At 32.9% G+C, this 13,943-nt stretch overlaps 2 protein-coding genes and 1 pseudogene across 3 annotated transcripts; 1 reads left to right on the forward strand and 2 right to left on the reverse strand.

Annotated features, from left to right (window-relative positions):
* Window positions 1–916: 916 nt before the first annotated feature.
* On the reverse strand, window positions 917–2,786 carry LOC114378713 (60S ribosomal protein L19-1-like). Its single transcript, XM_028337351.1, has 5 exons — window positions 2,602–2,786; window positions 2,376–2,498; window positions 1,498–1,811; window positions 1,280–1,344; window positions 917–1,181 (listed from the first exon to the last, which is right to left on the reverse strand). Exons 1-5 carry the CDS (start codon window positions 2,711–2,713, stop codon window positions 1,157–1,159), a joined length of 639 nt encoding a protein of 212 aa, XP_028193152.1. The 5' UTR covers window positions 2,714–2,786; the 3' UTR covers window positions 917–1,156.
* Window positions 2,787–5,746: 2,960 nt separating this feature from the next.
* Window positions 5,747–7,233, reverse strand: LOC114378725 (ethylene-responsive transcription factor ERF073-like). Its single transcript, XM_028337362.1, has 2 exons — window positions 6,877–7,233; window positions 5,747–6,776 (listed from the first exon to the last, which is right to left on the reverse strand). Exons 1-2 carry the CDS (start codon window positions 7,046–7,048, stop codon window positions 6,046–6,048), a joined length of 903 nt encoding a protein of 300 aa, XP_028193163.1. The 5' UTR covers window positions 7,049–7,233; the 3' UTR covers window positions 5,747–6,045.
* A 4,284-nt stretch (window positions 7,234–11,517) lies between these two features.
* LOC114378735 lies at window positions 11,518–12,741 on the forward strand (annotated as a pseudogene). The gene is made up of 2 exons (XR_003659392.1): window positions 11,518–11,866; window positions 12,182–12,741. The product of XR_003659392.1 is annotated as a proline-rich protein 3-like (transcript).
* The last annotated feature ends 1,202 nt before the right edge of the window (window positions 12,742–13,943 follow it).

Raw genomic sequence — 13,943 nt, forward strand, 5'->3', positions numbered from 1 at the left:
TTGGTGTCAAAGCAACATTCATTCTTCATTTGCGTTTTGGAATTCAAAAATATGCATTAGAATTTATATAAAAAAAAAAAAAACATTTCTCACTTTAACCTGAACTTAGCACATATTTCTTATGTGCATAACTATTGTTACAAGTTTTATTATAATTTAGTAAGTAGCAATTTGTCAAGGGTATGCTTTGTTGAGAGGGTCCAAACTAAAATCATTGGTTATCCTCTCCTTTCTCAGCTATTAATTTAAAACTCGAACCTTAAGTGTCTTCTTGTTACATATACACAGCTCTTTTCTTAAGTTTTTATCTTATCTGTAGAGATCGAAGACAATATCAAAGGGTTTACAAGAACTCACATTTTGTTCAATGAACTGAGTTAAATCCCCCTTGACTTCTTTTCTGAAATTTAAGCTTGAATGTTAGTTTACAAACAATGATCATCACCAACGAGAATAATGAGTGCCCTCATTGCCAATAGTCAAGGAAAAAACATCAGCCACAGCCTACGCCTCATGAAAGAAACAATTGGTAACCAGACCATATAGAACAATTTTTTTTAAGAATCATAAGAACTTTACAAGTCCAAACCATTTACTCCATGCTATATTCAAACCAATTTGGATGAATTGTACAAAATTGGTACATGAGGTTGCACTAAGTTGCTAGTATTTTTTGTCAGACCTCTGACTATCTCGACGAAAATAACGACAGAAATTCTGTAGTTGCAACTAATCCAGCTAATATTCTTGTTGAATTGTTTCAAGGGTAAGCAAAGGCATAAAATCAAGTAATTTGTATTTAGTTGTTGTCAGCATAAGGTGAGATCAGTAGAACGTAAGCACACAAGGGATGACATAAGTATCTCATCAAAATCATGAATCATCATAGCAAAAAAGTAGAACAACGACAACAAACAAAGGACAAATAAATCTTATTTTTCCATTGATAATACCATGGAAAATTTCATCAGTAATGCATATCATAAAAAAAATATCCGATAAATTCTATGTTAGCTATATAAATGACAAACATAGGCAGAGTAACTAAAAGACTAAAACCAACAGAAAGAGACGTGACAAAAATTACTTGAGCACGGTAACTGAAGATGCCCACATAGATAAAGAGCCGCCATCCACCAAATCTCTGATCACACACTCACTTCTTGGATTTCTTCAGTGCTCTGCATAAAAAAGGCTTCACTTAGATCACAACAAACAGAACATAGCAGGAAGCAATACTTCAGAAGCAGACACACAAAAGCATAAACATAATACTTACTGAGCTGGCTGGGATGCTGTTGCAGGTGTAGTAGTTTGTGCTGCTGATGGCCTCTCTCCTGGACCCTAGACATTAAAGGAAAAAGACTTTTTAATTACTCATTACAATATCTGGTGACAATACTCCTTAGTGCATTAAATTGCCAAGTGCAATGCTTAAAAAATATAAATTCAGCATATATTCACACAGATAGATTCTCAAAACAGAAGAGAACTCACTTGGGCCAAGCGCTCCTCCCTCCGAGCATTTTTCCTCTCCCTGCTAGCCTTGTTCTTGGCACGCTTCGCCTCAAACTGGTCAGACAATGTCTTTTCTCTTGCCTTCTCAGCCTTGGACTTGTGTATGCTCTCCATCAAGACTCTCTTGTTCTTGAAAACATTACCTTTCACCTTCATGTACATGTCATGGTACATGTGCTTGTCAATCTTCTTTGATTCCCTGTACTTGCGAAGCAAGCGCCTGAGGACACGCATCCTCCTCATCCAAAGGATTTTGGTGGGAAGCCTTGCCTCCCTTGTACCCTTACGCTTACCTAATTGTATTTAGGCAAACAATTAATAATCAAAACCACAATACCTTCTACCCAAAAGGCCAAAACAATAGAAATTCGTTACAAGTGCAGCCCAACCAGCAAATAGCAATGTTCATACAAGATGCTTGATTTAATTTTTGTTTTCATTTGATGTGTTTTTACTAACAATCACCCAAAAATGCCACTTTATTTCACCTTACTTCCTGTTTTTTTAACAATTTACAAAGAAAATAGTGAAGACAACAAAATCTCATTTTCACCATTTCCTTCCCAACAACTGGGAACCAGGTAAAGATCTGCGGTAACATTTTTTTTTTTTAGATTATAAACGACAACTAAATCACCTAATCTAGAAATAAGATCCGCTGAACTATTTAGAAGAATTACGACACTGATCTTTTAAATTATAATGCAACTCAGTAGAGTGTTGTGAATTTTGCATGCGTGATAAATGAGCATTAGCTACCAAATTACCAGGGAATATTCAGCAATGTGTAATGTCCAAACTCATGAATTTGAATTCATTAAAATTAATGTTGAGGACTTGAGGATATAAATACGAACCATAACCAGAGTGACGCCCCTTTCTCTTGGCCTCCTTCATTCGACGAGCACGGGAGCGAGAGTGAATCTTAGTCGGCTTCCTGATAATAAACCCATCCTTAACCAACTTCCTTATGTTTTGTCCTAAAAAAAGGCACAAGGAACAGAGCACGTATCAAACATAACTTAACAACAGTATCAAATCAAAATTATAAGAAAGCAAAACAAGGAGAGAAAGAGAGAGTACGAGAATTGGCCATGGAGATTTCATTGACTTCATTTGGATCAAGCCAGACCTTGCCCTTGCCGCACTTTAGGACGCTAGCGGCGAGGCGCTTCTGAAGCTTCAAGGACACCATCTTCTTCTTCCCCTCTGTGCCGTGCAACTGTTACCTTGCAGAACCACAAAGATACAATTTAGGGTTTCAAGGTCTCCGCTGGGCCTTCTGTTGTTAATGTGGAAGCCCACAAATTATAACTGAATAGGGCCTTCTAAGACTATCACTCGCCCACTTTTTTCTTCTTTTTTTTTTACATTTTATAATATGAAAGTTGGAGTTGAGCCCACAACACAACAAAAAAACGAGTTAAGAATAATTTGAGGGAAAAAAAATTAAAAAGAGAAAGAAATGGGGGCGTATAACTGTATATGTAAGATGGGAGCGGGTAAATAGCAACTCCCCCAATCCCAAAAATGTAGATTTTAGTATGTCATCACCCTTGTTTTTTTTTTATCAGCAAATAAACTTTTATTTATTAAAAAACAAAAAAATAGGATACAAGGAGTATCCTATCTTTGATTTGTTACTGCAAACAACTATCCGTAGTTCCTACTGATACCTCCTCAATATATATCTTCTTTCCATCCCTTGTTCCTTTTAGTCATTGGCCATTATTGAGGAGGATTAATTATGTTTTCATTCATTTTTTTTTGTCAATTCTTGTGTTTAATCTCTAAAAAATTTAATTGATGATAGTTTCTTATAAAATTCCATCTGCCTCTTAAGTCTTTGGTTTAGATCATTAATACAATCATGATGATGTGACTATCACATTGACATCCACATTAATTTGTCACTGAACGTTATTTTAGTCTTACATCATAGCTACGTGCCAAAATATTGTTTTTAATTTTTAATTTTTTTTTGTGGTTCAAACTTGTCGGAGAAGATAAATTGTGAAAACGGTCCCTAATTTTATCATGATTTATGTTTTTAGTCTAAAAAGATTGTTTATATTTTTAATCTCTATAACTTGAACTATTAAACTTAATAGATGTGATGAGTCTGTCAGACTAGTGTAAATCCATCCGATTGTAAGGCTTAGCTTTAATTTTTGAACTTGAATGAAATGCAGGCCTTTTTAGCTCAATCCAATGAAGCTCTGTGTGATAGTTACACTACTAATTTATTTTATTATTTCACTTAAGAAAAAGAAATAAAAGATAAATAGTAATATTATTCTTGATGTGAAAAGCTCTTTTAGGTTCATTCTTAACAAAATTATACAATGTAGTAGACAACCCGATCGAACGTGGCCAAACTAGCCTTACTCGAGTCCAATTACGACACATGTTTTGTGCTAAACCGTAAATTTATATGAAAGGCCACAATAATTAAAGTGGTTAATTGCTTAAATCGTGAAGTTCAAGGTTTAATATTTAAAAACTACTAGACTAAAACATCCTCTAGGCATGGCAACAAAAGGGGTGGGGACAGAGATAGTGTCTCCCCATTCCCGTTTTACCGTGTTGCCATTTTCTATTTCATTGTGAAAAATGAAAGTACAAAAATGTAGAGTGAAATGTGTAAAAAAACAAATCTCTTGCAAAAAACGAAGAAGTAAGTTTATTTAAAATGACAAATATATTTATTCACTGACCTCTCTTTCATTACATTGAAAAAATAAAATTTATCTATCATAAATATATTTCTCCTCTTTATTTTAACCAACATGAGAAATATAGAATTATAAATGCTTATTATTTTCTCATCGAAATAATAAAAAATATCAAGTTGAATCATGTGAAATAACCCATGATTGTAATTAAAAATATGAAAATAAAAGAAGACAGAATAGTTATACGATATACTTTTAGATGTTATAGTATTATCTTTTAATTAAATTTAATCTCAATAAGTCAAGCATTCAAGAGGGAAAATAGTTATATGTTTAAGACTCATATCCTATTTGTTTTAACTCATACAACTTTATTTTCGGATACGTGAGTTGAAAATGTCTCATTTTATGTGTTTGTTACATGTTATAAAAAATTATTCTCATGCAAGATCTATTTCCAAGAATAGATATTGCACATGATTTTCTCTCTCTTTATTTCCATATAAAAGAGTGGGAATGTTATATTCTCAGGGGAATGAAAGATAACTTTATATTTTCACTTTATTTATTTTATTTTTAATTGAAACAAATTTTAAAATATGTCAAGGAATGTTAAGTAGTTACCAAATACGTTGATAGGAAATAATATTTGAAGGAATATGGAGTATAATTTAGTCTGAAAAACAAATGCCTCCTAAATTATGATTTTTGAATAATTTTTAATTAATAATAAAGATTATTATTGTTAAAAATATATTAGAGAAAGAATGTATTAAAAATATAAGTTTTGAAAGTGAATTGCGGAGCTCTACTGGATGGAGACAGTGTTGTCGGTTCACGCTGTGGTGCATACAAACACGGGTTTTATACTAGAGATACAAGCAGAGCTGACCTCGTACGATGCTACTGTGGTACTACGATATAGTACAATACAACACAAGTACAAGGTTTTTAACCCAAATCCATAGGCGCCCACCGGCCGCCGCATCTGTTGTTTTGTTTTGTTTTGTTTATTTCCTTCCATGAAAGAGAAAGAAACTTGCAACTTCCCAAAACCAGCTGCGCTGCGCCACTTGATTCTTTATGTTATGTCATTCTCACCATATGCGTGTATTGACTGCTTTGGCATCTCATCGCCTCAATCATCCAAAATATTATTACGTTATCCACGACAAGATCCCCCCCCCCAACGTAATCTCCAACTTCAATGATTAACATTTTTTTATATTACAAGAGCATGTCAACCCCGTTTGATCATCCAATCATAAACTTCTTTAATAAAAAGTTTCAATATCTAACAAATTATCAATATTAAAACTTCATCTCTTTGATCTTAATCCAAACATAGTAAAAACATTTGCAATTTTTGTCGAGACAGTATATTAAATGTTTTTTCCGGCGCGTAACCAAAAATGCTTGGAATATTATTCCCATTGTAGGACCTCACGCGGTAATGCTTGCCCGAGTCATGCTCTTGACTGTTCTCCATCCTCGAATTAGGGATGGAGACGACATTAACATAAACAACAAGTGGTATGAATTAATAGATAAAATTCACCGAAAGAATAATTGGAATTGGAATTCAAATAGACTTGAATATATCCAGTAAAATTACTGTTCAACATACCACCAAAACAAAAAATTACAATTCAACAAAACCAGATGATAGCATAGCACTAACTAATGAGACCATTTCTACCGAAGCACTCAATTTAAATTCCTGTGCATCCCTGCCAAAACGCCAGAGATGTTAGTTTAGTCAGCAGAATGGAGGGAGAAAGCAAAAGCTTTCACAGCATTGACGAAGAAACAAAACACATGCATGAAAAGAACATCCTTGATATATTCCTCGCTAATCGAAACTCCAGAGATCCCCAACCAAGCTTTCCTGAACATTATTCGTCGTGGATTGTCCATCATAGTACGGAATCTGATAAAACTTCATGTAATTTTCGTACGCCATCAGCTCCTCAGAAAGCTCCAGCACTTTGTTCTTTTCTTCTTCAGCTTCAATAACCTCTGTCTCTTTCTCCTTCTTCTCCATTACCGTGCCACCCAAATAACCGTTCCCGTTCTGAACGGACCCCATGAACTCCGTTGTCGAATAAGCACCCTCTGAACCCGACGCTGACCCCGAATTTTCATCAACGGAGACAACCACCGAGTCAGCGTTGACGGCGTCCACGCGGGATGGGAACGCCTCCGCGTGGTTCAGGTCGTAACCGAACTCAAAGTTGAGATTTTTAGGGGCATTGTTGAGATCGCAACGGTACTGTTGCTGGTACAGGGGAGGGTGTTGTGGAGCGAAAGGAAGGGGTGGAATTGGATTACGAGCTTGAATGGAATATTCGTCGTCCTCGTTGGGGAAATTCACCTTAGCCTTTTTGCCTCGGATTTTTCGAGCTTCACGATCGTAGGCTCTCGCGGCTTCTTCTGCGGTGTTAAAGGTGCCCAACCAGACACGAACCCCTTTTCTAGGATCGCGAATCTCCGCGGCCCATTTGCCCCACGGACGCTGCCGAATCCCTCTGTAGAGATTCTTCCTCTGCCTCTTCACCGGCTTATTCTCAACCTGCTCGCTAACTGTTCGAACAAAATCACAGTAGAAAAAGAAAAAAATCTTAACATGTTTAAAAAATTAACAGGGTGAAAATGAGCGAGTGAGTTAGTGAACAAGACTAACCTTTGGGAGGTTGGGACCTTTTGAGAGTGGAGGGTTGTTGGGTAGCGATGTGGGAGTAATCCAAGTCAAAGTCATCGTCTTTGGCGAAGGAGTTTGGCCAGAGCTCGGAGGCCGTGAGGCGGCGGCCTCCACGGCGGGGTATGAAGTCAGCGATGATGGCACCGCCACACATAATGATTAATCTACGTTAAGAAAATGAGTGAGCAAAAGAATGGGTTTTTGTAAGTTGGGTGTGGAATGAGTAGAGTAGAAGTGGGTTGTGAGAAATTTTGGAGAAAGGTTTCAAGAAAGGGTTTTTATCTGTAACAAGTTTGAGAATTGAGAGTGATAGGACGTGAGGAATAAAGAAGGGGTGGAGTGGCTTATGTAGTAGGAAAAAATGGGGAAAGAGTGCGTGACAGATACATTGGGAACCTTCCTTCCTACAATTCGCTTTTGTTTTTGTTTTTACTTTTACTTTGCCCCACCAAATTGTGGCTTGTGTGGTTGGCAAGCAGCCCTCAATATAATATAGAGTCTTCTTAACCGGTGTTTTTAAAATATTAATTAATTTAATAAAAAAATATTTATAGTAAAAATCATAAAAAAAAAACATAAATAATATCATAAATAATCTAAGTTTATACATTTCAATAAAAAAATTATTTTTTAATTTCTAAACCAATCTTCTAATCATTAATTAACATTTACCTATAATATAAAGTCTAGGCTCTACGCACTTATAGGATATTCAGCACATTTTATTAAGACCACTTGCGACCGTGTACAAGCCGCATTTTGAATACATTGCCATAAAATATCTACCTTGTCTTAATTCAACTCAAATTCTATATAGTCGTTCTGCTAACTTTCAAAAAAAAAATCATTTGGTCAAAATGTAAATTTTTTATGAATTAAAAATATAAAAATAATTGTGTGCTTGCATAAAACAAATAATTTTTTTAATTAAAAAATATAATTATTATTTTAATGTTTATTCTTATTTCATAATAAGCGTTTTATCATTATAATTTGGATGAATTAAAATATTTTTTTTACCATTAGTATATAAATATATAATATTGGTGATAGCCAATAGCCATTTTTGGTTACTACTTTCTTTACTCCTCAATTGTAAGTAATAATTAATCTCACTCTCTCCATTTTATAATTGAAATTTCATCTCACAATTGCACATTTTCATTTCTTTATTTAACTTTCTATTTATATTTTTGTTTTAAAAGAAATATAAAGAGATACAAAGTGCCTTTCTTGCCCCTGGTATAGCAGTGGTGATTGTGGAATAATATATATGTAGTAATTGTAGAATTATAGATTTTGTTACATGTATAATTCCATAAGAAAGATATATTTTTTGTATAGTTATATTATCACCCTAGTAATCATTACTAATAGAGTGAATAATTTTAAATAATAAATATATCATATTGTCAATTTTATTATATTAAAAAGGATTTTTAATTGTTTTATTTTCTATTTTAATATTATTTATAATAGTTTTTAGATTTAGATTTTATTTAGTATTATATTGTTCTCATTTTTCTACCCTCGTGAGAAACCAAGTGTGTCTCCTTTTGTACACCTTATAATCTCACATTAAACCAACAAACTTTAGTGATGTCATTTTGTCAAAAGATTAATTGCGCAAGAAGAGAAATTACAAACATCACATTTCCAAAAATTTAGATGGCACCGTCGTGAAGCTTTATTCTCTCACATTCTCGATGTTTTTAACCTTCATTTTTTTTATCACCGTATCCTAACTTAAAATAATCAAACTCTCCATTTATTCATTATAGTATCAAACATCACTTAATTTCAACAAATGTATTTCAAGGAAGCAAAATCTATGACTATTTTTTCACTAGTAACCTCATTAATTATTACTAAAAACAACGAAGAGGAGGGTTAATTAATGAATAACGAGAATAGTAATTGGGTCAAAGAGGAACAAGTCAAACTCAACATGCTGACCAAATGGTTAAAAAAAGGCAAGCCTTAAGAAACTGTCGTGAATAGCTCATATGCTACATGATAGATTTGAAAGAAGAGAGATTTAATAAAGTCACCATAAGCTGTAAACGTCTAGATGTGATGAGAAACTACAAGCACATCGTAAGGCCAACTCGTGGGCAAAATCCACATGTTGGTAGTTTGATTAAAAAGACGTCAAAGAGTTTTTTAGACTTTGAATATTGAGATAGGTTGCTAATAAACATATAGTTAGACTGCATATTTTTCTTTTGTTCTTTTAGCAACATTTGCATGGAGTTCGCAACATCGTGAGTTTATAATTTATCGTGTCGTTACACAATTTAATTATTATTAAAGGAAAACACGTGTTGGTACTCCGACAATAAAGAAGACATCAAAATAGCCTTTTTGACTTTGAATGAAAAAGATTGCTAAATATATAGGGAGTTTGCATTCCTTTTATTTCATTTTAATAATATTGCATGGATTGGCAACGTTTTGAGATTATATTTTATCCTGCCATCCTAACATTTTAGTAATATCAAATAATAAATTATCCTATTACTATATTAATTATTTTGTACCTTTAAATTGGCAGTACTTTCTGATATACTAATTATTAATGTAAAGGGCTTCACATGTGTTCTAAACCCAATCCAAGATTCTGGTCCGAAATGCAGAGCAACAAAGATGGGTCCCTAGCCCAGCCCAAATTTGAACAAGTTGCTCTTACTCGTATCTTGATTTAACCCACAAAGCAACCATCTCTTAAAAATCAGTTTAATTACTATATGGATGATGGATCCCTATTTGTTTTCTATTTAATTGAGTTCCTGAACTTGCTTTTTTTTTAATTAGATCTTTAAACTTGTATTTATTTTTTAATTAGATTTCTACATTAGATACATAATTAAAAAATAAATATAAATTCAAGGACCTATTAAAAATTGTCAAAAAGCTCATAGACTCAATTTAACCTTTAGAATATGAAAAGTGATATTAATATACTGTTTTTTTTAACAAATATCAATTTAACTCACCCCTTCTAATATTTTTTATTGTTTAAAATTTATCAAAAATTATAAAATCATGAATATGACTTATTAATTGAATAAGAAATGGGCTTCATAAATCTTTGTGATTTTTAATAAAGTATAGTTAATAATAAAACATATACTTAAAAATATATGTTAAAAAAATTTTGTTGCAAACATTTTTCTTTAAAATATTTCCAGTAGCTTCAACACTTAGGATCTCACAATTTTTGAACTATTGGTGCGGATGAGCGTTTAAGAAACTCGACTTTGTTTGCATGGTTATAAGCATATTAATTACTTGCACCTATATCTTATATATAAAGAATAGAGAAGCACCATATCTGGCAGATGAGTTAGCACAAACAGCTCATGTTAGGATGGACTCTTGAAAGAATCGGGCGAATTTATGATGGACCCATAAATTATTAGTTCATAAACAACTAGTCTTATTTGGTATGATCGATAATCTTTATTATTTTAGTTCTTTTCTTCAAACATTGTATAGAATTTGATTGTAAATATGTAGCCCATAAGAAATTTGGATTAACATACTTACTTTTACACCTGGACTCAATAGACTTTGATTCAACGTGGTCCATCTTATCACCTCTACCTAAGGATTGATATGAATAAATTAAAATAAGTTATCTTTATCGAGTAAAGGTGAGAGTTGTCTCTCCCTATACACACTATTTTAGTTACATCATTACTTTTTAGTTGATGTGGATCTTTAATATGCATTCCTCATGTGAATTGGACATTTCAAGCATGAAACTTACAAGAACATACATTTGTGGGTCGGATAATAGATACAATAATAATCTTACAACATTCGTTAAAATAGACTATAAGTTATGAGTGTAACTCAAAATTACAAAATTAATTTATAAGATAAAAGCTGCCTATTTATATACACTATGTTGTCCTTGACATAGGTCTACTTGAGATCTCCAAGATAACTCCCATAATTTCACATTAAGTACATTAGTCTCTGGCAAATATTCTTGCCGTAGGCAGCAAATTTTTTTATTTCTGGCTTTGTACTTTTTAACCACTTCTGGCTTTGTATTTGTACTCTACGTTCACATGGCACTATATTGCCTGACTTTTGAACATATATACATATTGTATGATGCCAAGTTATTCATCATGGTAAATAAGATGTCGATCAGTAGTCCTACGTTTATGAAAACATGCTTACCTAAGAATTTATCCATATGCAATCCAATACGGTATGTAAAATCCGAATCGTGCCAATTAACTTTCAGTTTTATAGAAAATTTCATATTTTTTAAGTGTATACACTTATTTTCGGGTGCAACGTGTTCTCCATTAAATAGGTGACCCAGTCATATATTCATGTATTTAAACTTTTTCATGAAAGGAAACACTCTGCAAATGTAATCCAATGCCCTGTACAGTATCTATAGATGTGAAAATCACGTTCTAGGCCACTCAGGACATGCTATTGACCATGAATTTTGTGGTTTCGAAGTCCTTAACGTGCTACCAACTATCTCGCTGAATCCAATGATTCATATTCATATATTATTACAATATACCCCTTAATTTCCATAATGCATTGTGAGCTTGTTAGAAAGTGATTAGACTATAAATACCCAAGGCATCCGGTGAATTGGGTACCTCATCACTACTTTGAAGCATTTCTTTGTACTCCTTCACAAAACCATTATAAATGGCTTTCCTTCGATCTACCTTGGCAACCTCAATGGTTCTTTTAGCAATGCTATCCATTGCCTCCGCAACTGACTATTATGGATATGGTCCAACACCAAAGCTTGAGAACCCCAAACCCAAAACAGATCACAAATTTGACGACAAACCACACCCTACAGAACCAGATTATTATGCAGTGCCCAAATCAAAAGGAAACGATGAACTACATCTGCTTCCCACAATCATTGGTGTCCAAGGAGTTGTTTTATGTAAATCAGGCTCCAATTATTCCCCAATTCAAGGTAATTTTTTCATTGATGTAATTACCCTATGTATTTTTTTACAACATTTCTCATGGCCTATGTTGTTAATAGATGTTTATTTTCATTCTTTGAAATCAAAACTAATTAATTTGCTACCTCTTTTAATTTTTAGATACATAAATTATTTTTTACTTAAATATTTTCTCTTTAAATATTCATGAGAAATAATTAAGTTAATAGAGAGATAAGTAAAGATGATTTTAAAATAGTTGAAAGAAAATTGTAATTAGAAAGGGAAGGAGCAGGTAAATTTGGACTTTGGTGATGTATATTTGGTTTGTTTGAGGGGTGTAGGAGCCGTGGCACGAGTTACATGTGGATGTGAGGATGAGCAGGGGTACGAGACAGGTCCTACATCAGTGTTGAGTCATGTGACAGATAGTAAAGGTTATTTCTTGGCCACATTGTCATTTGGATCTAAATTGAAGATCACTGAGTGCAAGGCATACTTGGAGACTTCTCCATTGGAAACATGTAAAGTTCCCACCGATGTCAACTACGGGATCAGTGGTGCTCGCCTCTCTTCTTATCGCCTCCTTCAAAATAACATCAAATTGTACTCTGTGGGGCCTTTCTTCTGCACCTCCCAACCACTCCCTAACGGTTATTAATGAAGAGCACCTTCTCTATGGCGTTCGTTGAAATGGCTGCAAAGTGAAAATGATGATTTTATTCTATTTCTATTTGTTGTGTTTTTTTTTTCTTCTGATATTGTTTTGTCAAGTGTTGATTTCATATGTAATTCATTGGCACGAAGAATTGATTAAGCCTCCTTGCCCTTTAAGAGATTTAAGTTTTAATATGTTGTTATGATATTGGTACCTAAACCAAAATAAGGTTCTCTGTCTTGTTTAGTTTTCTGTTTCCCATAATTTAGTCCCTGTTGGAATTCAAACCCTAAGACATCTAATACAATTGCCCGTAAGATTGAGATCTCATTTAATGAGAAACATATCAAATATATATTTAGAATTTTTTTTATATATTTTATAAATACTCTGATTCACAAGGATCATGATTAAGAATTTTTGGATGCCTTTCTTGAGAAAGAAGTTACAAATAATCAACTATTGTTACTCGAAACTTTAGTGAAACCTTGATTTAATATCCCATTTTTGTTTTTTTGTTTTTGAAAAAACACTGATAGAATAAAGGGTTTCTTCAAACAAGACCCAAAGCTTCTATAGCTTCCATGTTTTATCTTTGAGTGGTCCTAAAAACATAAGAAGAAATGCTCGATTAACTTGTAAATCACATTTTTTTTAATTTGTTTTATTTACATCTGTTATTAACTTCGTCCCAAACATTCTAAGACTTTAAATGATTTTTGCTTTTTAAAGTAGTTGAGAACTTTTCTTTATTTTCATCCATTTAGGGGGAAAAAAAATCTTGCACCTGTTCTCAATCAATCTCGAAGAAGGAAAAACTTAACAACATATATAGAGGGAATTTGGTCTAATGGAAACTATGACTACAAACTGTAAAATGACATACATGTTGTTGGAAGTGTTTCAAAATCAAGAGTTTTCTAAGGAAGGGCAAATCTCGTTCACTATTAGAATTTACCTATCACATGCAAATTTCCCTACAATTTTTTTTTTATTTTTTTCGAAAATTCACAAAAAACATGTTTCGTGTATTGTTTCACATGCAGGAAATTCTATTGTGGATAGCAAGTTTCTTATGGATTTCAAGATAACGATTTTTGAAAAATAATTAACAATAAAAATGAAACAATAGATATATAAAATATGGATTTGCAAACTTACACACGATTTTTTTAAATATATGAATGCATTAACAATTTATAATGAGAAATCAACTTAAAATATATCAATGATGTAGTTTTTTAACTCACTCATACAAACAACACAAGCATGTATACATTAGTAAATACTTACAGCATTTGTTAACATATACATACTTTTTTTTTAATATAAACGCATTAAAAAACTATATTTAAAGATTCAGTTAAAATACATCAATCAACAGTATAACTTACTAACATACAAGTACTAAAAAAATAAGTGTGTATGTTTAGAAATCCCTATAAAAT

The sequence above is a fragment of the Glycine soja genome, chromosome 2 (genome assembly GCF_004193775.1).
Source record: "Glycine soja cultivar W05 chromosome 2, ASM419377v2, whole genome shotgun sequence".
NCBI classification, from domain to species: domain Eukaryota; kingdom Viridiplantae; phylum Streptophyta; class Magnoliopsida; order Fabales; family Fabaceae; genus Glycine; species Glycine soja.